The sequence below is a fragment of the Cygnus atratus genome, chromosome 13 (assembly GCF_013377495.2).
Source record: "Cygnus atratus isolate AKBS03 ecotype Queensland, Australia chromosome 13, CAtr_DNAZoo_HiC_assembly, whole genome shotgun sequence".
In the NCBI taxonomy this organism is placed as follows: domain Eukaryota; kingdom Metazoa; phylum Chordata; class Aves; order Anseriformes; family Anatidae; genus Cygnus; species Cygnus atratus.
In genome coordinates this window covers 10,843,074-10,865,463 of record NC_066374.1, presented here as the reverse complement: position 1 = coordinate 10,865,463, position 22,390 = coordinate 10,843,074, and the positions used below count along the sequence as shown (strand labels likewise).

The 22,390-nt window shown below is 51.1% G+C and overlaps 2 protein-coding genes across 3 annotated transcripts; both read left to right on the top strand.

Moving 5' to 3' along the window:
- The first annotated feature begins 439 nt into the window (after nt 1–439).
- On the top strand, nt 440–6,484 carry RBM41 (RNA binding motif protein 41). The gene is made up of 7 exons (XM_035541677.1): nt 440–701; nt 818–934; nt 1,062–1,254; nt 3,262–3,466; nt 4,560–4,933; nt 5,402–5,549; nt 5,879–6,484. Exons 1-7 carry the CDS (start codon nt 694–696, stop codon nt 6,034–6,036), a joined length of 1,203 nt encoding a protein of 400 aa, XP_035397570.1. The 5' UTR covers nt 440–693; the 3' UTR covers nt 6,037–6,484.
- Nucleotides 6,485–6,679: 195 nt separating this feature from the next.
- On the top strand, nt 6,680–21,874 carry MORC4 (MORC family CW-type zinc finger 4). 2 transcript variants are annotated; one of them, XM_035541678.2, is made up of 16 exons: nt 6,680–6,824; nt 7,210–7,342; nt 8,383–8,600; nt 9,371–9,518; nt 9,992–10,154; nt 10,322–10,450; nt 11,957–12,076; nt 12,758–12,849; nt 13,900–13,998; nt 14,356–14,484; nt 16,035–16,109; nt 16,330–16,390; nt 17,858–18,039; nt 20,014–20,713; nt 20,930–21,213; nt 21,663–21,874. In XM_035541678.2, the coding sequence occupies exons 1-16, from the start codon at nt 6,743–6,745 to the stop codon at nt 21,814–21,816; spliced, it is 2,769 nt and encodes a 922-aa protein (XP_035397571.1). In that variant the 5' UTR covers nt 6,680–6,742; the 3' UTR covers nt 21,817–21,874. The 2 variants fall into 2 exon arrangements, with proteins under 2 accessions (XP_035397571.1, XP_050569336.1); XM_050713379.1 differs by lacking the exon at nt 20,930–21,213.
- Nucleotides 21,875–22,390: the final 516 nt, after the last annotated feature.

The following is a 22,390-nucleotide window of genomic DNA, read 5'->3' as shown; positions in this document are numbered from 1 at the left end:
AGAAGCTGTAGAAGTCTGATAGATTTAGCTTCCCCATATCACAAACTGGAGGTTGCTTGTACTTCACAAAGTGGGCCTCATTTCCTGTAGTTTTTGGATGAGCTGCTTTTTACTTTGTGCCTTCAAATAGTCCAGTAAGCAGGATTTTTAGTTGGAAAACATTAGGTATTTTTCAAGTGAACATTTAGTACCAAATGCAGTAGTGGAACGTGTTCAGTTGCAAGAGTGGAGGTGAACATGTTAAAAAATCTGCTGTGAAGACTTAAGACGAAGGGTATTTTAATAACAATGCAGTTTATGCACATTCCATGGTGTATTTACTAATGCAGTAAATGAGTAATCGTGTATTTAGCAGAGCTGCCCCCAATTCTCATTTGCCCTTCATGCAGTGGGTGTGCTTTATATCTTTATATTTACTTTTTCTCTTCCCCCTAGTTCCGTACATAATTATTCTCTGAAATAAAAGGGAAGGGCTACCTCACTGTAATACTTCACTGATTTTATCGGAATCGTCGCTTTTGTCCTCGGGCCTGTTCTGTGCCGCGGCTCTGCACAGGCGCCAGGAGGCGCTCGGTCCTCCCGCACTACGATTCCCAGCAGCCCCCGCGCGGGTCCGCCCTCCGCCGGCCGGCACGGCCGCTCGCGGGGGCTGCCGGGAGTTGGAGTCCCGGGCGGGAGGCGAGAGCCGCGGCCATGCGGAGGTGAGCGGGCCGGGCCGGCGGGGAGCGGGTCCGGGGGGGGGGTGGCATGTCGCTCCGGGAGCCGTGCCGGTGTGCGGGGCTGCGGGTGTCCCCTGAGCGCTGCCTCTGCTCCCCAGGGTCAACAGCAGCCTGGCCAGCGATGAGGTGCTCCTGGAAGACTTGGAGACGGAAGGCGAGAGGCAGCTGAAGAGCCTGCTCCAGCACCAGCTGGACACCTCCGTCTCCATCGAGCAGTGAGTCCCGACCTGCCCGGAGAGCCCTGGGGGGGGGGAGGGAAGGGTGGCCGTGCTGGGGGACAGCAGCGGTGGCACCTCGCCGGGGTTGGGGACCCTAAGGCGCTTCTGCCTCTTCGGGTTGCAGGTGCAAGTCGAAGCGGCGATGCTTTGCCCCCGCGGCTTTCTACAAGCCTTTTGGGGAAGAGGCTGCAGGAGCCCTGACCCTGTCGCAGTTCCAGGCCTTGCAGGAGAGCGACAAAGAGACTGCGGCTCTCCGCGAGCTGGGGCTCTCGGACCCGGAGATCCTGCTCTGGAAGAACCGGGCTTCGGCGGGGAAGGTGAGGCACGCTCTGCTCCATCCAAACGTGCTCAAGCCTCTCTAACCCCACAGAAAACCCTTTTCTACACCTCTTTAGAAAGCTCAAGTTCTTTGTGAGTCCTTCGGTGAAGGATGGCCACTCCGTGTATCTCTTGCCTGTAGCCAGCACTATCAGGCATTTTTTCTGGCCTGTTTTCTTTGGTTAAAGGGTCTGCGCTAAAAGCTGTGGAGGAAAGAAGAGTTGGTTCTTCGCACCACAGCAAGACCTGACTATATTCCTGTCACAGGCCACCCTGATGGCCTTGAGCAAATCATTTCAGCTGTTCATACGCCTGAAAGACGGATTTAAAGGCTGGACCAAAGCAGGTCGTCTCCTTCCCCTGCCTTCGCCCCTTTCACATCCCAGAGACAAGGTGCTTTGGGGGTTATTCTGTCAGGTGTACTGGAGTGTCTTGCTCTTAATTTGGTAAAATAAAAGGTGCAAAATAGGACTTGAGCTGATCCTTGGCTTCCACCCATCTTCTACTCCTCCTTTTCCTGATCAGTAGCCATGTGCAGAAGGAAGCTGTCTGCAGTAATCATGGGTTTGCCTCTCTTCAGCTGAAGTCATTTCTTGCTTTGGTGTTTAAATGCAAACCCAGCCATGGTGGAGCCTGCGTTTAAACTTGGGTAATTTAAGAGTGAAAATAAATATCAGTGCTACAAGTTTGTTTGTTGTATTTGCTATAAAATTGGTTCTGGGGTGTTTAGAAATAAAGAATAGAATGGAAAACAGTACTCTGACAGAAAGAACCAGTGACATTAGAGTACGTTCTCTACAGCTCGTGAGAGGAGAAGAAAATGTAGAGAGCTCAAGTCCAGTAGAGATGTGCAACTTTGTATGTGGAGGCCCCGAGTGAAAAGATTCCACCAAGGAGGAATCAGCTGAGACAGAGGACTCCAGATTGCCTGTGGAGCTCTCAGCAAGGTATCAAGTGTAGGCTGCTGTTACTTTCAGCTGCTAACTTGCAGCTTTTTTGAAAACGAAGTGCTACAAATGATTTCCCAGAATTGCTATTCCATATAAATAGCCTTTTGTGCCCCAAAGAAGCTGTGAAACGGTGAATGGAAGTAGGGCAGATACTGGCCCAGGCAAGGAGGGAGAGAGAGCCATGGGAAGGTCTTTTAGGTTGTGAGCAGTGCAAGGAGAAAGCCTGATTTCTTGCCTGAAACAGAAGCATTTGCCACTAATTCTTGAACTGAATTTGAGAAAAGAAAATCCAGCTACAACCTCAGAAAAATGTATCCTTGGGATTCTGATAGAGATTGAGGTGGGGGCAGAAATGCCCCTGCAGGTGTTGGGGTATGTCGCTGGGCTTTGGAGTGCAAGTCTGGTGAATCTTAGCAGTGCCCTGGCCCCATGCAAGGAGGTTTATTATTCATACAGGAAGATTTAGTCTCAGCTAGGCTAGCTAGTCCAGCGTCAGAGGTGCAGGATCGGGATGGTTACTGAAAGCTGGCTTGTGTGAAGCTGACCAGGAATTTAGTCCTCAGCGTAAACCTTCCCTCAGGTGCCAAGCTTGGGGTCCACCTCTCAGCAGACAAGGTTCTCCAAGGGATGTCGGCGTCGGACACCAAAAGCTTTGTGGAGGTTTAGGCTTGTGGATGCTATAGCTGTGGAAAAAGAAATGCCAAAGAGGAGTTCGTGCAGTTACTGTAGAGGGCTTTAGAAAATGCATGTAGCTGACAGAGATGGGGACTGCTGGGAAAGAGGACACAGAAACCGTAAGACAGTGAGGCTGGGGAAAGGAAAGCAGATCAGAAAGGTCGGGAGATAGGGGCTGTTTGTCCACTTCTCTCAAGAACTGAGGCTTTCTCAGTGCTTGTATTTCCGTCCCAACCTTGCAGTAACAGGACTTATTGGTGAGCTGCAATTTGGGGGATGGTTCCTAGCTCCAGGGCAGGAGAACGTGAAGGCTGGCTGCTGAACCAACCTCTGAGGAGGAGGCACGTGCTGTGCCTGAGCAAAGCTGTGCCTGTCTTCCAGGGCTCTGGGCTGGGAGCGGCCCCGGAGGCCACGCAGGACCGACTCCATGCCATCCAGGAGAAGATGGAAGAGCGTCAGCGCATCCTCGCGCTGCCCCAGAGGTTTGCTGGCAGCAAGCAGTTGAGCCGGCGGGAGATGGAGATTGAAAATGCCCTCTTTCAGGGAACGGACCGCCACTCCTTCCTCCGGGCACTCTACCACCAAGGTTTGTGTGCTGGTGGCTGTTCCTGTCTCTGCTCCAGCAGGGAGAGATGGGTGCGTGGGGGTCCGACACATTTCCGTCTGGCTTTCTGTCCCTGAAGGTGTTCTGTTTTGGCACCGTGTGGGTGGGGGTATTTTCAAGGGTAGAAGAGAAGCAAAGGCACAGAGCAGGAAAGAGAAGTGACTTGTTAAAGGCCCTTCCTGGTAGCCCAGTAGCAGGGGTGGAAATGGAGGCCAGCTGCTGATTCCCAGTACCCTGACCATTGCATGACACCACTTCTCACCTCAGCAGTGTTGTCTCCGAGCCAGTGGTTTCATTTGGCTTTCTGGATGGAGAGTCTGGTGGTGTTCAGAGTTGATAAAAGCTGCTCCAGTCTGCTTTAGCTGGAGAAATGTACAGGCGTGAACCCACTGGGATTTGTTTTTAAGACAAATAACAAACAAGATGAGGAGGAACTCCTAAACTTCATCTCCTATCTCCTAAAACACCACTTTGGTCAGTGTTTGCTCTATAAAGTACAGCTGCGCCAGCATCCTCTGTCCCCTTCTCCCTCCTTTGGTGTCAGTGTTGTGGAAGTTAGCAAAACTGAGAAGTGGCAAAGCTGAGGCTGGTAGGCTGGGAGATGTGCCCCTCATTTCCATGCAGCAAGCCCGTGGGATGGACTTTCTTTAAACCCAGGAGTTTAACGTGGTGTTGTCCCTAGAAACCAAATATTTATATTCCAAGTCACAGCACAGAAAGGTAGCATGGCACATCCTGGCCGTGCATGCAGGAGGAGCCAGGGTGTGGTGAAGGAATTGCTAGAATGTGCTGAAGTGTGGCTGCAGATAAGCTGCTGAGGTCAGCTCTGGAAGAAACGAGCACTGCACAAAGCACTAGTGGTGGTGCTGCTCCTGTCTGTGCGTTTGTTCTAAGCAGGGACACCAGCACCTGCTGCCTGCTAGGGCTGCCCTTCCTATTTTAATTAACCCGCATGGAGGCTGGTTCAGGACGGGGTTTTTCCTGTTTTGCGGTCCCGTCTGTGTCTCTTTTGCAGTCTGCGTTTTGCAGGTGTTTGGTGGTGGTCACATTGCCGCGTTTCTCTGTTGCGCATTAGATGACACTCGGAGGATAACAGATGAAAAGGACCCCATGGTTCACCTGGAGAGTGTTTACCAAGAGCTGCTGAGCAAGCAGCTACCTGAAGAAGTCCAGCCAACCAAGAGTGACCCATGCTTGCTCCCTTCCCCGGCCCCACAGCATCCTGTGGTCGAGGAGTCATCGCTTCCAGACCAGGAAGAGCAGACAGACCAGGAAAAAAGTCCCAGCCTTCCTGCAGCAAAGCCCCATCAGTCCCCTCCAAGACCTGTGACTATAAAAGAGCCAGTGGAGTTCCTCCCAGAGGAGGAGATCTGCAAGAACCGTCTCTCAGAGGAAGAACTCCGAAATATACCCAGGTTTGCTTCCTACCATCCTGGAGAGCCCAACAAGGTATTTGGAGATGAACCATGATTTATTCACCTTCCCAGCCAGCATGCCCAAAAGCTGCTTCAGCAAGCAGAAGCTCCTCTTCGCTGCTGCATGGCTGCTGCCTGGAGGGTGCTTGCTTGATCCTGCCTGCCAAGGGAGAGCAGGGGGCTGCTGGCTCTAGTGGGAGGTTACACAGCTGGCAAACAGCTGTGCTGCAGACCCTAGCCCCTCCTGGCTCTGGCATGTCCCTAGACAAACTGTCCTCTCCCTCTCTGAGCCCTTCGGAGACTGGCTGTGACTTTATTTAAACTGTGCTTAACTGGTAGCTGGTGCTTGTGTTGTTTTATAAATATGGCAGATGGTTTATAAATACGGGATGGCAGAGTGGCTGAAATAATTCATACGTTTGAGGTGTACAGACTGGGAATGGGCTAAAAAGCATCTGTTGGCATGGCACAGGCCAGCTGACCCTGTCTCTCTCTGTTGCAGGTGCTGTATTTGAAGAACCTGGGCCCTCGAGTGACGATGAAGGACCTAGTGTCGTTGTTTGCTCGGTTCCAGAAGGAGAACAGCCCGCTGATCCAGTTCCGCCTGCTGAGCGGCCGGATGAGGGGTCAGGCTTTTATCACCTTCCCCGGTGAGTCGCTGCCTCCTGCCTCTCGGTTCTTCCCTGACTCCGGAAGGTGCCACATCTTCCCACCGGACCCTCGGCTGGTGCAGAGTCCTCTCTCCATGGAGCAGGAGGGGACTTTGCTCCCTTTCCTTCATATCATGGCATAGTCTTTGCTCTGGGCTGGGGGAGGATTCATCAAAACAGCGGGGATGCGTTCTGCTGCTGTATTTATTCAGCTGGAGAACCCCAGAACTGCGCTGGATCACGGTGCAGACTGATGACGTGTGAGCACCGTGTGTGCCTGTGTCAGAACCTGCTGTGTCATCTCAGCCCATTTTGCTCTTTTCTTGCAGATATTCAGTCGGCCCAGGCTGCGATGCTGTTGGTGAACGGGTACATTTTGCAGGGGAAGCCGCTGGTGATTGAATTTGGGAAAAGCAAGGGGCAGCTGACAGAGGCAGACTCTGCCGCCCCCTGCTCCTCTGCTGGAGAGACCCCCCCCGCCAAGTAAGGGATGGAGGAGCGGGGACCTTGTAGGCTTGCATGGACCATGGGAGCTCCTTGGTCATAACTGGGACAGCGAAGGACTGTTGGGAGTTAACGTGGCAGTCTGTAAATCTCAGAGTGGGGAAGGGAGAGAGCTGGGGATTTAGGATTTTGGAGGGGAGAAGCAGCTCTGTCCCAGCCTGAGCCAGCAGGGATGGCTTGGGGTATTGGGGCTGGACGTGGCCTCTCGGAAGGGTGCTGAGGAAGCGTGGCTTCCCTCTGCCTTGATGGCACACGAGGACCTTCGTGAGGGCCTGGGCAGCGTGGGGCCTCCTACGTACAGTCCTGTCACCGTCTGTACGCTGTTGGGCTGTGCGGGCTTTTTCCTCCCGTTCTACCTTTGTGTCTGCATTCTGCCTTTCGTGGCAAGGAAGGGGAGGGGAAGCCACGTAAATAAATGCATTTATAAGGTATTCCTCTGAGTGCTCATTTACAAGTCACTGCAGCCGCGCAGGGGCGAGGAACGTTCTGAGGCCCCAGCTGTGGCTTGGCGCCGGCCGCCGCCATCTTCTTGTACGGCGCTGGGCGCCGCCATGTCGCCCCGCCGGGGGAAGGAGGAAGTTAACGCTAGGAGCCGCCGGCCCGCGTGGGGGCAGCCATCTTGCCGTACGGGAGCGCCGCGCGGGGGCTGCCATCTTGTGGCATGCGGGGGGCCGTCAGGGTGCGGCGCGATGGCAGCCGCTGCCAGCCGTTACCTGCGGGGCTGCGGCTCCAGCCACACGGGGCCTTTCAGCGCCGTGGCCGAGCTGCTCGGTAAGCACCGGGAGAGGAGCCTGGTGCCTGCCGGCGGTGCCTTTGGGCTCGGTTTGTGTCGCTCACCCCCCCGTACCCCGGCGGTGGGGGCGCAGCTGTTGGAGCCCAGCCGCTCACCGGTGTCGCAGTGTCCCCCTGTGCTCCTGCCCTGTGGCTCTGGAGCAGCTCGGCCTCAGGGGCGGAAAAGATGTCCCTTGTCAGCAGTAGGGTTAGCGGCTGTGCCGCCCCTGCTTCCCTGGTGGTTGGGAGAGGTGCGGTCGGGAAACTGACCCGCTGGAATTGACCGGAGGGCAGGCAGGGTTTGGGAGGGAAGAAGGGCAATGTCCCATACTGCTTCCAGCCTACGTACCATACTTCTCACCGCCCGTGGTTCTTCCTTCCCTAGACGGTGCTTCAGATCCCGGTGTGACAGCTAAGCTTCTCTGCATTGATGTTGTGAAGCTCAAGGGTCACCTTTGTTTAACTTTTACGGATAACGGGGCAGGAATGACTCCTCACAAGCTCCACCACGTGCTCAGGTAACGAGCCGCAAGCCCTCCCGCATCCAGTTGCTGGGCTGCATTCTCCCAGCTGTCAGCATCGCCACTGGCCTTTGGCTTCCGATTGTCAGCATCCAGCATAATGTGTGCACACGCAGGGAGGACGCTAGGTGCTACCCGTAGTGAGGAAAACACGACAGAATAAGTGTTCTTCTGAAGTCAGTCACAGGACAGCAGAAATCTGTTTTTTTCCTTTAACTGCCTCTTTCATATTTTCAAAGAGGCTGCTGTGTTGCTGGCAGGTGCCCAGCCTGCACCTGAGGTCTCCCTTCTTGCTCTTCTGTCAGGCCCACTTCCATGTTCCTGGTGTCATCTGCATCTGCAGCATCTCCTTCCTCTCCCATGTCTGTCAGAAGTGCCCATGTGGACAGGGATGTCTCCTGGTGGGGGACGATCCTCACACCAGCCATGGTTGTCTCCTGTCCCAGAATTGGTGCTGCTACAAAATATCCTGGCTTTGATTTTCCTTTATGAGTTGCTCCTTTTCTAGCTTGCTCTGTAAAGCATGGTCATTTCAGGGTTGGAAGTGGAGGGGTTAGGACCTGGTTATTTTTTTCTCTGACAATTTGATTTGATATAAACAAAACATGAGGGAGCAAAGCAGAGAAACTAACCTTTCTTGAAATGCAGCACACGCAAAGTCCACAGTTCTTCAGAAAAGCAAATGGGTTTCAGGAAATAAACAAAAAAATCAGGCCATGTCCCCTTTCTGCCCTGTATTGTGTGGGAAGGAGGAAAGAAATGCCCTGGGCGTGGTAATTTTTTCTGTACTTGCCTGTGAATCGAAGTGGGGGAGGGTGACAGAAAGCTTCAGGAAACCTGAATGAGGTACAGCAATAGCAGATGGAAGCTCCTTGCAAAATCTTTCTTCTTTGGTAAGAGAGCAGAAAGCTGGTGATAGTAAGAAGGCAGGGAGGGAAGCAAAGCATTAAAAGCTGCTCTGGGGCAAACATGTAGTGGTCTAGGTTGAGATGTGGCAGATCCACAAAATAACAGTCCACTCCTTCCTGTGCTTTCAGCTTTGGTTTCACAGAGAAGACTGAGAAGAGAGACCACCCAACCTCTGGATTGAATGGAAATGGCTTCCAGTCTGGCTCCATGCGGCTGGGGAAGGATGCCATTGTGTTCACCAAGAATGGAGGCGCTCTCAGCGTGGGGCTCTTTTCCCAGACCTACCTGGAACTTGTACACGCTGAGGAAGTGATCGTCCCGCTGGTGCCGTTCAGCCAACAGAACAGTATCCTTCCTGGCCGAGTGGCTGAGCTGCTACTCTCATCCAAAGGGGCACAGGGGGGCAGCAGCACTGCCATGATGTTTGGAGGGATGGGAGTAACTGTAACAGTGCTGTACCTGGAGAATCCCTGCAGCAGGCCTTGCTGTTAATACACTGCCATCCAATATCGTTCCCTTCTGCTTGGGCTGGAACTTGTCATGTGTCTGCCTGGGGGCATCTGCTGCTAACCTGGCTCCTGGCAAGCCATTGCAGGCCTGCTCCCAACCTGTGGACTATCTGTTTTGGTCCCTTTTCCCCCATACAGACCCATGTATGCATGCCCTGCCCAGGAGCTATGCTCTCTGCTGCTTTTCTGCACCCATACTGGTGCTGCCTGGGGAATGCTAGCATATTTCTGGGCTGTGTTTCCTTCGTGCTAAAGGCATTTGATAATACACAGCTCCCCGGCACTGCTGGTACAGCCCTGCTTGTACATTATCAGCTGGCATGGCGTTATTGCCTTATGTCTGTGCCCTACCCTGCTTCATACTTGTGTCGATAACACAGCTTGATAAGTGTTTTTCTTCAGAGCATCCTACTGTCATGTCTGTCCTGGCTCAGTCTTTGTCTAAGACCATCCTCCTGTAGTCTGCGTTGCGTCTCACGTCTCTGAGAAATCGGGCCTGTGGCAAGCTCTTTGTAGCTGATTTTTTATTTTTTTTTTTGTCCTCCTGTGGCAAAAGGGAGAAAGGTGGAGAGGGCAACTCTGTTCTCCTTGACCGTGTGGCTTCTAGAGAAAATAATTGTTACTGAAGACTCTCTGCTCAGCCTGAAGGCCATCCTGGAGCATACCCTCTTCAACACTCGTGAGGAGCTGCTGGCACAGTTCGATGACATTCCAGGCAAAAAGGGCACGCGCGTCCTCATCTGGAACATTCACAGGTATGGGGCTGGGGTGCCCGGTGAGGCAGCAGTGCCCCCTAAGCATGGGGAAGAACTGATAGCAGAGGCAGCTTCTGGACAGTCCTTGGCCTGGGTGGTCTCGGGCTGCTTTCATCCAGTCTGGCTGCTGGAGGAACAACTGCAGGGGTTTCCCCCTTCTCCATCGGGATGACTGAGTGCTTGGGATGCCCCGCTGTGAGTTAGAGGGATGGCTCTAGTTGTCTGTCACACCTGTGCAATGGAAAACCTTCATTTTCTGTGTACCAAGACTGCTCTGAAGTGTTCTGCTTCTTTGGCGTTCTGCACTGAAACGTCTAATTAAACAATTGGCTAATGAGATCCGTGGGGCGTGTGAAATAAGCTGGTTTATCAGCTCCTCAGGAAATTCCCTTGGGACCCTGATACGGAAGAGCAGACTGGGGAGCTGATGACGGGAGAAGATTGTCCTTATTTTTGTGTCTGGTGTTTTTCAGAAATAAAGATGGGAAGCCGGAGCTGGATTTTGATACAGATAAGCATGATATTCGGTTAGCTGACTTCCTTGCAGACGGTGCAGAGATTCCAAGGAGAAAGGGGCTGCGCTGTCAGGAGGAGGTTCAAGAGTTTCCTGCCCCGGAAATGGAGTACTCGTTACGGGTAAGTTGATGAGGGCTGAAAGGGAGCAGGGCGGCCTTTCCCTGGGCTTGTTATGCACATGAGCTGCAAAAACCATGAAATCCAAACTAGATTTTGGGTTCACCTGGAAAAGGTTACACAAGACTAGGATTCTGCTTCCTGTTGCGTTGTGCCATCCCTTCTCGTAGGCATACTGCAGTATCTTGTACCTGAAGCCTTGTATGCAGATCGTCCTGCGGCAGAAGAAGGTGAACGCTCAGCTGATCACCAAAAGCTTGGCGAACACTGAACACGATCTATACAAGCCGAGATTCTCTGTATCCTTCCTGACGCCTTTTGGCATTGCTCCCTCAGTACATGGTGGCAGTTTACCCCAACATCATGGCTAGGCTCAGGCCTTGTCTAATGCATAGAGGAACTCAAGAGTTAAATGAGCAGAGAGGCTGAATTATTTTCTTCTTCCCATCTCCTGGTCATGTTTGAGAAGCCAAGTCCTGATGTGAAGCTTAGAAAGGAGCTTTCAAAGCTGCTTCGACTGGAGCCGTGGATACCAGGGCTGAGGGGTCAAGCTGCATGTCAGCCAGTTCCTGCCGTACCCCAAAGGTAATGTCTTGTGGTAGGGCAGAATGACACGGAGAAGGACTTGAGGCTTCTTCTGCCTGGTTAGTTCTGCTTTGAAAATACCTTCTAAAAGGTTGATGTGCTTTTGGAGAACAGTGCCCACAGAGCACAGACTATTATCCCCAAGTCAAAGCCAAGTGCAGAGAAAAATTTTCCCTTCAAATCTCTCCCAGAAAGAACTTTGCATATATTTTTTTTTCTTTTCACTTTATTTTGAATTACGTCTGAGCATCTTTTACCCCCTTTCCTCCCACGTGCTTAACTGGTGGTTTGGGGTCCTGAATTTCTGTGCTTACGTTAATATGAAAACATTGATCAAATATGAAAAGACTTTATTTGCTTAAATTCTCTACGTACATACTTGCTTCAAAGGCGCTTTGTCCTTGCATAACCAGTGTGCGTGAAATAACAGCTCGTCACGATTTGGAGTTTAATATCTGCTGTGTACGTATGAAGTGGCATTGTACTGAAAAGCACACGATGACTATGTACATTGCAAAGACATGAACTCTGACTTTAAGAAATAAGCAAATTAGAATGTATTTAGACAAAAAAAAGGACAGCTAAATATTTTAATCCTAATACCACAGTTCCCTATCCGAGAGCAGTCTATCTGGAACTGAGTTCATGTAACTGCAGTCTGCTGAAGGTGAGCTCTTCCTTCTTTGATGGACTTTGGTGTCATTATTAGTTGTTAAGATTTCTGCAGCCCTGACTGAATGTGCTTGTTTTGTTTTGTAAACACTGGTTGCTTATCTTTTAATCGCAAGTAAAATTACTAGTCATTAGTTATCTTGTTTGTGATATACTCAGAGGCAGCTTCCTTGCACAGATCTGCCTGTTCTATTATCAGGGCAATGTAAATGACTATCAGAGGTTTTATTAAAGCTATAACCAAAGCATATTTTGACTTGGCAGGAACAAAGTGACTCCACTCAGTACTGCTGTATCCAGCTCACCTTCAGTCAGTTACACTTGTTCTTATCTGATTGTTGGCTGCGTGCACGAGGTGGTTGTTGGTAGGCCGAGTGCTGTTTTCCTCCCGAGGAAAGGAGGTGGCGTGCTGAGGAATGCAGCGTGGGCTGCTCGATCCTGCAGCCTCTCTGGTGTGCTTCACTTCTTCCTGCGGAACTCATGTGCATCTCCCCTACTCCTCCTCTAGGGCTTGTTGTTTCGTTCTTCCTTGACATGTTTTCCCTCAGAGCGAAAGGGTGAAGATCACCTTTGGATTCAACTGCAAGAACAAAAACCACTATGGGATCATGATGTACCACAAGAACCGGCTCATCAGATCTTATGAGAAGGTGGGCTGCCAAAAGAAGGTGAGTGGCGGGACTTGTCTTTTAACCCTTTTCATATGGGAGAGGGGGAAAAAAAAAGGCTTGAAAGCAGCCTTGTATCTACTTTGCACAGTGTTCAGAGGTGAACTAAGGGACCTGATGTCAGAGGCCATGTTTTTAGGATCAGATCATTGTGTGTGTCTGGACAGCGGGTGGTTGTCCAGGTTTTAGTTAACTAGGAATGTCCTGCTGCTGTTTAATACTGCTGTGGCTGGAGGTGCTACCAGAGGACAGGCAGGCTTGCCTGTCTTCCAGGGTGGTCCCCAAATGGTGATCTGCTCTGGCAGGATAGCCTGCACCCCATCAGGAAGCTGTCTGGGGAGTACTGAGTTCTAGCTGTGGCCTTGCAGCAGTATCTCAGAGCTATGGCACACCTTGGAGATGACCGTCGTAGCCTTGAAAGTTCTCATCTGTTAGTTAAGCCAGCATGTGCTTTGCTTTCTGGAACAAAAAGCTTCAGTATATGCTCAAAATACCCTTATGGCATGGGGTTTGTACCTCATACAGGCTGGTGGCCTGCAAGACACAGGCCATGGTGTTGCCATCAACCTTTGTATCACAGGATTTGGGGCATCTGCACTCCTCAAAGGGCTACTTTCTTTTTTGTTGTGAGCAGAACTGGCTAAAGCAGCTCTTTCCTTTTGTTTCTGTCCCCCAATGCAGGGGGAAGGTGTAGGTGTGATTGGGGTAATTGAATGCAACTTCTTGAAACCAACACACAACAAACAGGACTTTGAAGAAAGCAAGGAGTACCGGTAAGACAGACCTTTGCCCGGGGATGCTGCTTGGAGAGGGCTTTTCTGTGATACAGCCTTTGTTCTGAGCACTGCACGTGTTCTTAGGTCTGTTTATTCTGAAGTAGCTCCAAATTAGACCATTTTTACTTTCCCTATTATGCCTAGAGATCATCGAGAATTTTGTCCTGGAAGTCTGGTGCAAACATGGAGCCCTGGGTTGAGGAAAGGACACGGTGTCTGTGTTCCTTCAGGTCTGGCATCCATGCTTGTTCCCCCACAGGAGTCCAGCCTTGCAATTGGACTCTGTTTGGAACAAAATAGAGTTGAGTGGAGTCTGTGACCATGTTCACTTTAGCAGAGCTGCCCAATCTAGGAGCAGACCTCCAAAGCCAAAAAAATAAAGTTGGATGCTTTCAGGGAGCCTCCAGTAAAGGGGTGCAACAGAAGGAGGCGACATCCTCCCTCTGGGCACCAGCCCCTGCTCTCCTGGGGTTGCAGCACTTTGGGAAGTGCTGCGCCTGGGGAAGGGGACTTGTGGCAACTAAAACTTGTGACAACTTTAAGCAAGACGGGGGCAGAACGGGCCAAAGTAGGTTTGTGCAGAACTAATTGGGGTGGGTCTAGCCAGGCCTCCTTAGTTGCAGAGGTGTGGAATGGCCCTTTGATGCAGTCTAGCATGTTTGTGCTACCCGCAGGTTTGTGGCCAGAGGGAATGGCTCCCCGTGTGCTGTGCAGCCCATGGGTCCCCAGGGAGGCCAGGTTTTGCTCTGGTTTTCACGGGAGGTGTATGTGACTTTGAATACCAAAACCGACACACCCCAGAGAGGATCAGGAAGGGTTTGAGGCAGTGGAGCAGCTCTTGGGGATGGCCTGACATTTTTTATGGTGATATTGGTCCATTTTTGGCAAGTGTGGGGTGGGTGACAAAGTAGGGTCAACCTAAAACCTGGAATTGCAAGTCTGAATCAAGACCCTGGGGAAGGGGGTTGTTTTTGCCCTGGTTGTTCCTTGTTCTGCCCATTGTGCCAGTGGGATTTGTCCGACTTCTTATGGAGTTCTTCCTTCCAGACGGATGATCTCTGTGCTGGGACAGAAACTCAACAACTATTGGAAAGCAAAGATGCAACAGATGAACTTGGGAAACGTGGATGCAGCTTGTGTAATAGCGTAAGGACCAGCTTGGCACTGCTCTGATCTTTTCCAGCATTAAAAGCCCAGTGTTTTCCTCAGCCAGCACGAGATGGGGATGTGCCACCCGGAGGGACAGAGGCTGTGAGGGGGTGACAGGACCCCTCCTTCCTGTAGGGAACTGAAATGTGAACCTGGGGAGTTAGGCCCTGTAGTTACTGGGGGGATATCACACCCTGGGCAGGCTGTCCATGGGAGAGCAGAGGCGTGCTGGCTGCCCCCGACCATTCCATGTGCTGTGCTGGGATTGCCTTGGGATCAATGCTCGTTCTGAGCAGCCTTTCCTGGTGTTTATTCTGCACTTGAGATACTCAGACTGAGTGTTGGTTTTTGCAGAGACAGACCAGACCAGATATGGGTACAATGTGAAGAGTGTCTGAAGTGGAGGAAGCTCCCTGACAGAACTGACCTTACATCGTTTCCAGAAAAGTGGTTTTGTCATCTCCATCCCCTCCACAAATACAGGTAAGGGACTCGCAGGTTGAATCCTGAGTGACTTTTCTCCATGCCATCACACATCTTTGAAATACAGATGGTTTCTGCCAAATGCACGAGTTCCTGCTTTCCCTCCACATACCTGTGAATATACATATTTCTTAAAACAGACGGTGTTAAAATAGGAACCTATTTCAGTACACGCTTGCTATGGTCACTGTCTGATCTCTTTTTCCTGATGCATTTAAAATGAGACTGAGCAGCGGAAGCTGGCCATTTAAATTAAAAGCACTTCTGTAGGAGTGGGTGGGTTTTAGTTAAATGTACTGATTGAATTACAGCCAAATGTTAAACCCGCTAATAACAAAATATGGTTTCTCGTTGAGATCTGCTGACCTATTGGAAGATAAAAAAAGCTTCGCCTCCTTGCTAAGGATATCAGCTAAAGTGCTAAGCAGAAAGAACTGATAGACTTGGGACTGAGACCAACTGTCTAGATTTTACTGAAGGAACATCCTTTCCTCTGATGAACAAATTCTGGAGTGCAACCAGTTTAAATGGCTGAACTGCCTTTATCCACTGAAATTTGGCATTCCACAAAGATAAATAAGATAGCCTTCATAATATTGTTATGGAAATCATTTGGCTTTGGAGGGAGAGGGTAAGTTTTTATGGCATAGGAAGTAGATAATAAAGCCACTTTTCAACAGAGAAAGCTAATAAAGGAGTGGCTCCGTTTAAAGCTGCTTGATACATTAAAAGTCTGTGATCTGGGAGAGGAAGCAGCATAGATTACAGATTTGAGACAGTTCTTTGTCAAGCCATACAAATGGACTGTGGGATTTGTGAGTACCTTCAGAACGACCTGGTTCAAGTGAGCAATCACACAGCAAGGTGGTGGCAGAGCAGAGCAGGCAAGTAAGTTACTGTGGAAGGAGTAATTAGGATTGCCTAGGTGTACAGATTATTTCTAAATTAGCGTTACCGTCTGAGGAGGGAGACCTAAGAATGTGTTTAACAGTTCAGTGGAAGCATCTGTGCACTACTTGTGACTGTCACAAAAGTGATGCTTACATTTATTTTTATTGGCTTTGAAAATCTGTGTATGCAGAATTTGTACCCTGTGCTTCAGGACATCCCTGCAAGCGCATAGCGGTGCACAGGGGGAACTTTCCTGTTGTCCCGTGGCTCGTGACTGTGACAGTTTCTCTCCTTTGAAGCAGCTGCTATTAGTGGTCTACGCTGCCCACGCTGGCTGTGATGCATTTCTCTGTCAGCTCGAAACCGAAGCAGAACTGGCTGGCATACTGTATAGTGGGCTGAACTCCATCTCGTAGTCCGTACTTTATTGCTCTTCATCTATGTTATTTTGTGACTCAAGTGGCTCTTTCCCATTTAGTGTTTCAGCACAGAAGCATTTAACTTCTTCAGTTATTCTCTTGATCCTCTTTTATCTGAAATCCTAAAGGATTAGCGATGTTGCTGAGCTGTCCAAACAGTGGAGATTTTTGATGGCTGAGGGGAGTCAACCCGTTCTTTCACACACTCAAATATGGTTGACCGGTTGACTGCTCTTGTAGAAGCTGTTTGGTGCCCGAGGAACTGGAACACAGTGATGAGAACAGCCCCAGATACAGACAGAAATGCAGGAAGCGGTGAGTATATCCAGTTCTACTTTGCAGCTCAGCTACCTTGAGCAAGAAGTGGGGAAAGGGAGGCATTGGGTGTCCCTTATGCAGCAGTGGCACATGGTTCTAATGTGGGAGATGTCTGCTGCGTTCCTCCTCTATCCCATTCTTCTCCTGGCAAAAGAACGTTATACTCCTCAGTATGACAGCAAGAAGAAACTTGCTTTTTTTCCCTTCTGTGTTCTAGGGAGCAGAGTGGAGAGGAAAAGAGGAGGTTGTCATTGTCTGAGGAGAGTGTGGAACAGCAGGTGAGGCAGGTGGGAGAAGGCTGCAAGAACCAGCGCAGGGAAAGCCTTTGTGCTCGATGCTCTAGGGCTTGGTAGGTTCTTACCCCTGCCCTGCTGTTGTTCGCATTCCCCCAACAGGAGAGACACCAACACATGATGTCGGAGCATCGGATAAAATGAGACCTTAATTTTTATCTGCCTACAGCGTAGAAGTGCTTCGAACTCTTAACAGGGACCAAGGCAGTTCCTGACCCTGTCCTGCCACTCCTGTCCGGAAGAGGAGAAAAAGAGCAGAAAGCTTCCTGCTGCTTTTTCTGGGGTTGCAGGACAGGTTCTGTGTGGCCTCCTCTCCTGTTTGCAGGTTAACTGGCTACATAAAGACTCCGATGTTTTGAGTTTTCAGGAGAACTGTATTTCGGACACGGCTGCCCAGAATGGGTTCTCTGGGCAGCTCTGGACACTGCAGCATGCGATCAGGTTGGCCATCCTGTAGGGACAGCTCCCTCCCAACACTCACCGTAGTGTTCAGATGCCTTCCTGTAGCCCTGCAGCTCCAGCCCAGTCCCTCTGTGTGCCGTCTTCCCAAAGACACCTTCATGTCACGTGCCTTCAGTTCTGCACACCTTCATGTCTTTTTCTCAGTTCATTGGAAAGGGCAAACCTGGTAAGGACAGGGGATTTCTCTTCCTCCTTCGCACAAACCATTTTTCTGCTGTGCACCATCTCTAATAAACTTGCCTAGTGCAGACCACTTATGTGAAGGAGAGTTCGTTCGCTGTCATAGAGAGTCTGCCCCGATTTGAGCCTTGGAGGGTTTCTGGGAGTAACTCTGTCCTCACTCACCTTTGTCGTCTCTTCCGTGTTGTGGCATCCGGTTCTTCTTTCTCCGCTTTGCTCACGTTTCCTCCACGACATGGTAATTTCATGTTGTTCCAGGTGCATGGATGTAGAGGCAGTGTGTCTGCTGCACGTTTGTCTGTAATAAGCGTGAAAGCTCTCACTGCACAGCTGCAAGTGCTTTGTCAAAGCACAGAGGAACTAACACGCTGTTCCCAAATCAAGGAGATACGCTTCTGCAGCCTGAAACACCACCTGTGCTTCCGTGGTACAGGGCGGCGGGGTGGCAAGGGAGCGGTCATTACTTTGTGGCCAGTGACTGCATACATTCGTCATGAGTCAGTTAACTGCAAGGAGGCCAGGTCGCAGCTGGCAGAGCTCCTTGGAGTGGTGTCTGTTGGGAACAAGACCGGCCCCCCGTAGCCAAATGGATATTAGAGGGACTGGAAACTGATCCTTCCTGGCTGAGTCCCAAGGATCGTTGTTGCTGGGGTGTATTGATTTTAGTACCTGTCTGGTGGAACCTGCTCGGAAGGGACTTGGTTGTCTCACTGCGCGTCTTTCCTCTTGGCTAAGTTTTGGTTTCCCCCAGTGCAGCTGATGTATCGAGGGCTGTTGTTTTACACTTCTGAACGTTCATTTCTCCCCCAGGTGTCACCCCCTGCATCAGTGTCATTGCCTGCTAAAACCAGCAGTTTCACCTGCACCGGGAAGCTGGAGCCTGAGGAAAAGGACGCTCACGGGACTGATGCCTTTTCCCTTCCTCTCAAAAAGATAACTGCAGTCCAGGGAGAAGATGGACCTCGGGAGCGAGACGGCTGCTTAACAGCAGGGTAAGTGGTAATCGGTTGCGTGCTTCTGCCCCACCCGTGTTCTTTCTTCTGCCCACGTGTTGGGATCCATTCTGAGGTCAGCGTGGAAGGTCTTGGTGAGGTGCAGTTCGTTGGAAGTAGTGTGCTGGCCAGAGCCAGTGGATCTGTCCTTATCCGTCCTCCCTTACTGGGAGACTGGTTTGCAGGGCTCAAACACTCCTCCATCCTCCTGTATCCCCACAGAGAAGGTGAGCAGGGAGGAACTGAGGGAGGATCAAATTGATGGTTTTAAATCCTCCAAGTTTCAGCTCAGCCAGTGGCCTGTCCATGTCGGTGTTAACACCTTCACACCCCTTGGACTTAAATTAATTTCCATCTTTACAGTTCTCCAGCCCCATGGTCAGTCTGAATGGCAGCTGATGTGACTGCCAGAGCCAGAGCATTCAGCTCTAGGAATCGCTCTGTACAGAGGATGTTTCTGTCCAAGGGAAGCTGAAGACCACGTGGCTTCCAGTACGAAAGAAGGTTTCTGGAGAAAATAATTTCTCTAAGTCTCACATTCTCTTAAAGTATTTTTTTCGAGATATGGTTTATTTATTTGTATATTTTCGAATTATCTTCCTTACCCGCTCCCGGGCTGTTTGTAATTCTGTAAGTGCTGACACCGTTAGTGCATTTCAGGAGGGAGCAATGTGGCCTTTTTCCCACACGGTGGCACTGCCAGCCTGCCTCTGCCCCAGGTGGCAGCCTGGCCGAGGGGCAGCCTCGCCACGTCCTGCCTTTCTCCCTGGACGGCCTCTGGGCTGCATCAGGGCAGTGCCTTGGGGCTGCCGGGGTATTTTTAGAGAATGGATGCGATGCGCTGAAGTGGACCCTCACATTTCTCCCTCTCTCTGTGGGATCGCTTGCACGCGACGCAGCTGGTTAGTGTATCGCGGATCCGGCTGGCCTTATGCTTCTCTGTGCTGGGATCTCTGGGGGGGAGAAGCCCAGTAGATTATACCAGGTTTGAAAACATTGTTTGATAATAGTCCCGCTCATCACTAGCTGACTCCGAGTAGTAATTCTCAAAGCTGCCTCTCATTGTGGGGCCAAACGCCTGCTGCTACTCCAGTTACTCCTGTCTTAGCTATTCCCTGGCCCCTCTTATCTCTCCACTGCTGTCACATTGAACTGTTTTTTCCAGGCAAGCTCTCCAGAGCACCTCTAACAAGCTCCACCAACATCTTTGCACTCCAACCCTGCTCATGTCTTCCAACATCCCTTTTACCCTCCACTCTGCTTTTTTCTGAGCTCCTCCTTGTGTCCACGTTACCTGTCCTGTCATCTGTTTGCCCAGCGCTGTTGGGAATCCACCAGAGGGCCTGGGACGTGTCACAGACTCGCGAGTAGACTGGCCTTTCCCTTCCTGAATTTGGCTGTGTTACAAACGGGTCAGGCATCTGGGGCTTCGACAGGTGCAAGATCTGGGTGGGTTTGTGGACAAACGTGCTCCAAATGATTTTATAGCTGGAGAAACTTAGAGTGGCAGCCCATTGGCAACAGACCTGCCTGGCATGTGAAATGAAGCGCATTTGGCAAATGAATTTCAGATAGGACGTTTAGCACACTTCTGAATTGCTTTTTCCGGGGACCACAGGTCAACCCCACTGCTGTCTCAGATGGGGGACGGGCAGTGGGGCTGGCTGGTAGGGAGCCAGGATCTTTCAGCTCCGTAGGCCTGATGTGTCCCCTGCTTGAAATGGGCATGACAGCTACCAGTTGTAAGGGGAGAGAGGGAGCGTGAGGAGCAGTATGGTGTGAAAGACAGATACCACGAGTTTTCCTTAGCAGCGACGCCTTGTACTGGGCAGCAAACACCTGGCCAGGAGGAGGATTGATGCCCGCAGTCAAGAGCTTGATAGTGTGCTACAGTTGCAGCAGCTACTGAGGTCAGCTGTGCTGTGAACTGGAGACGCTCCTGCCTGCTCTCACCCCCGTTTTTTTGTTTTCCAGCAAATCCAAGTTGACCAAAAAAGAAGAAATACTGGAGAAGTCTGAGAACATAGTGGTGGTTTCACCCCCAGACCTGACTTCTCCTAGCCCCCGTTCTTCCTCTCTTCAGAAGAGCTTTGTGTTACCTTACCGAGAAAGGGAAAGCCTTTTGTGCAGAAAACAGGAGGATGTGAATGTAGGTGGCAGCTTGCACACTCGTGTGCTTGAAGAGCAGCTGGGCACCAGCCTTGCTAACAGTGTGTCACGCTGGGAGCGATGCTGCCTTGAGGCATTGCCCAGTAGCTCAGCAGAAGGTAAGAAGAAGACTGACGTGATCCAAAGGGGGCAGAAAGAGCAAATGCCAAAATTGAAAGCAAAAAGACGGTCTGCAGACATGAGTGTTTGTGTCAATGCATGCAGGAGCGCAAAGGGCGTAGACAAGAAACCTTTTGTGCCAGTTGTCAGTGTTTTGAAGGCTGCTACGGGTGGTGGAGCTCCCATTCAGCTCTGCCCTTTTGGATGGAAGCAGAGACTTCACAAATTAAAGGTGGAGAAAGCCCCACACCTCAGTGATGGAGACAGAGGAGGAGAAGAATTGCAGGTCCTCAACACCCAGGAGCAGGAGGGTATAACAGAGCAGGAGGATGTGAGAAGAGCAGCGGAGAACACCTCTGTGGAACTGAAGAACATTTCTGCGGAGAGGGATTTGCTTCGGTGCAAGGTAACGAATATGCAGCTGTGTATCCCTGCTGGTTGGGAGGGTTTCGGAGAAGGTGGGTCAAAGAGGAGTGAGGAGGAGACATGACGTCTGCATAAAGAATGCGTTGGGCTTTGTCCTTGATTTGCTGACTCTTAACTCTTCCTTCGGGCCTGGCAAAACTCATTTTATCTTGCTGATTGATACCATTCCTGTGCGTGCACCCTCCTCGCATTTCAGGTGGAGGAAATTGAGCGTGAGAAGTGTTGCCTGAAAACAGAATTATTGAAAAGCCAACAGGAACTGGCAACGCTCAGACCTCAGAAGGTGGAAGGCTTGTACTGGGGCGAAAAACACACGGGTTACTGCCAAGCTGAGCTGCAGGAGCTGAAAGCAAAGCTGGCGAAGTCCACAGAGGAGAAGGCTGAACTGATGGAGAGACTCAAGGATACAGAGAGGCACTTAGAGGCGCTCAGGGAGGCACAGGTTTCCTGCAGGGGCCCAGAGAAAGACGATGTGAAGAGGTCAGCACGGTGGGCTGGCCGTTTGGCAGTCCCCATCATCCCTAACGTGGGGGAAGAGGGCAGGAGTAAACATGGGCTGCCATTTCCGTGGGACACTGCTGCCCTGATACTCGTCACGCTGCTGTGTAGGTAACGGGATTATAGCTGAGGATCCTGCTGCTGTGAGGAGGTAGAATCAGCAGAGGAATCCACGTAATTTGATGAGGCTTCAAAGATGCCTTACAGAAAAGTGCTTTGTCCATGCAGTGTCAGCGCTACACTGTGGCACATTGTTGCTGGATCCCTCCCACAGTGTTGGGTCTGTAATGGAGATAATTATGGGATGGAGCTGGAAACCCCAGTGCTCGTGGTACTTCTAGCAGGGAAGGTGGCAGCTGTGTCTGCGATGGGAGGTACCGGATCCAGGCGCTCACCTCTGACTCCTCTCTTGGCTTTTCTCTCGCCCACAGTGTTACGGAGAGACTTAAGAACCTGCGTAGGAACGTGAGCTGGCTCCTCTCGCTCATCCTCCCCCACTTGGAGCTCCGGGATATTGACTTTGAGTCAGATCAGGTGGATGAGATCTTGCAGACCATACTGGAGGCAAACCGCACGCAGGAGTAGCCATCTCTCTGCTGCCGCTGGGCCTTTCGTACATCATCAATAAACCCCTGGTTTCTTCACTCGTGCTCCTGGTGGTGATTGTGGTGGGGCAGGAGGTTCTCTTCCTCACCCTCCCCTGCTCTGACAGGACCTGCTTTCTGCTCTCTGTCGCTGGAGGCTGGGTTTCCTCGGGGGCTGGGAACCTGGAGGTGTTGTGAGCCGTGGGGATGGCACAGGCAGGGCTCTGAGCACGGTTAGCGGTCGGACACTGCCGGGGGGCAGCGTGATGGTGAGGTTCTGGGCCCTTGCACTCGGGGAGGCAGCCTTGAGTCCGCGCTCTCGATCAGCCCACGCAGCAGCTAAACTGGGTCCCTGCCTGCGTATTCCTCCCGAGTGCATCTGTTTGTTTGTTAAATAATGTAGCAACACAAGGTTCCTCGAACTAAATTTATCTCTGTATGTAGCTATGGGAACAGTTGGTGGCATGGTGACGTTGGGGCGTGCAGTCAGATCTGCGAGGCTCCGGGCTAGCGTGGCTAAGGCAGCTTCTTTCAGCAGTAGCTGTCCTGTGGGGGGAGCTTCTCCTTTAAACTTT

Bases quoted from the DNA above. Each gene is read 5' to 3' on its own strand.
- RBM41 (XM_035541677.1), top strand. The intron at 935-1,061 runs GTGAGTCCCGAC...TTCGGGTTGCAG, and splicing joins ACCTCCGTCTCCATCGAGCA to GTGCAAGTCGAAGCGGCGAT. The intron at 3,467-4,559 runs GTTTGTGTGCTG...GTTGCGCATTAG, and splicing joins CCGGGCACTCTACCACCAAG to ATGACACTCGGAGGATAACA.
- MORC4 (XM_035541678.2), top strand. From the start codon at position 6,743: ATGGCAGCCGCTGCCAGCCGTTACCTGCGGGGCTGCGGCTCCAGCCAC. The intron at 10,155-10,321 runs GTAAGTTGATGA...CCCTTCTCGTAG, and splicing joins AAATGGAGTACTCGTTACGG to GCATACTGCAGTATCTTGTA. The intron at 21,214-21,662 runs GTCAGCACGGTG...TCTCGCCCACAG, and splicing joins GAGAAAGACGATGTGAAGAG to TGTTACGGAGAGACTTAAGA.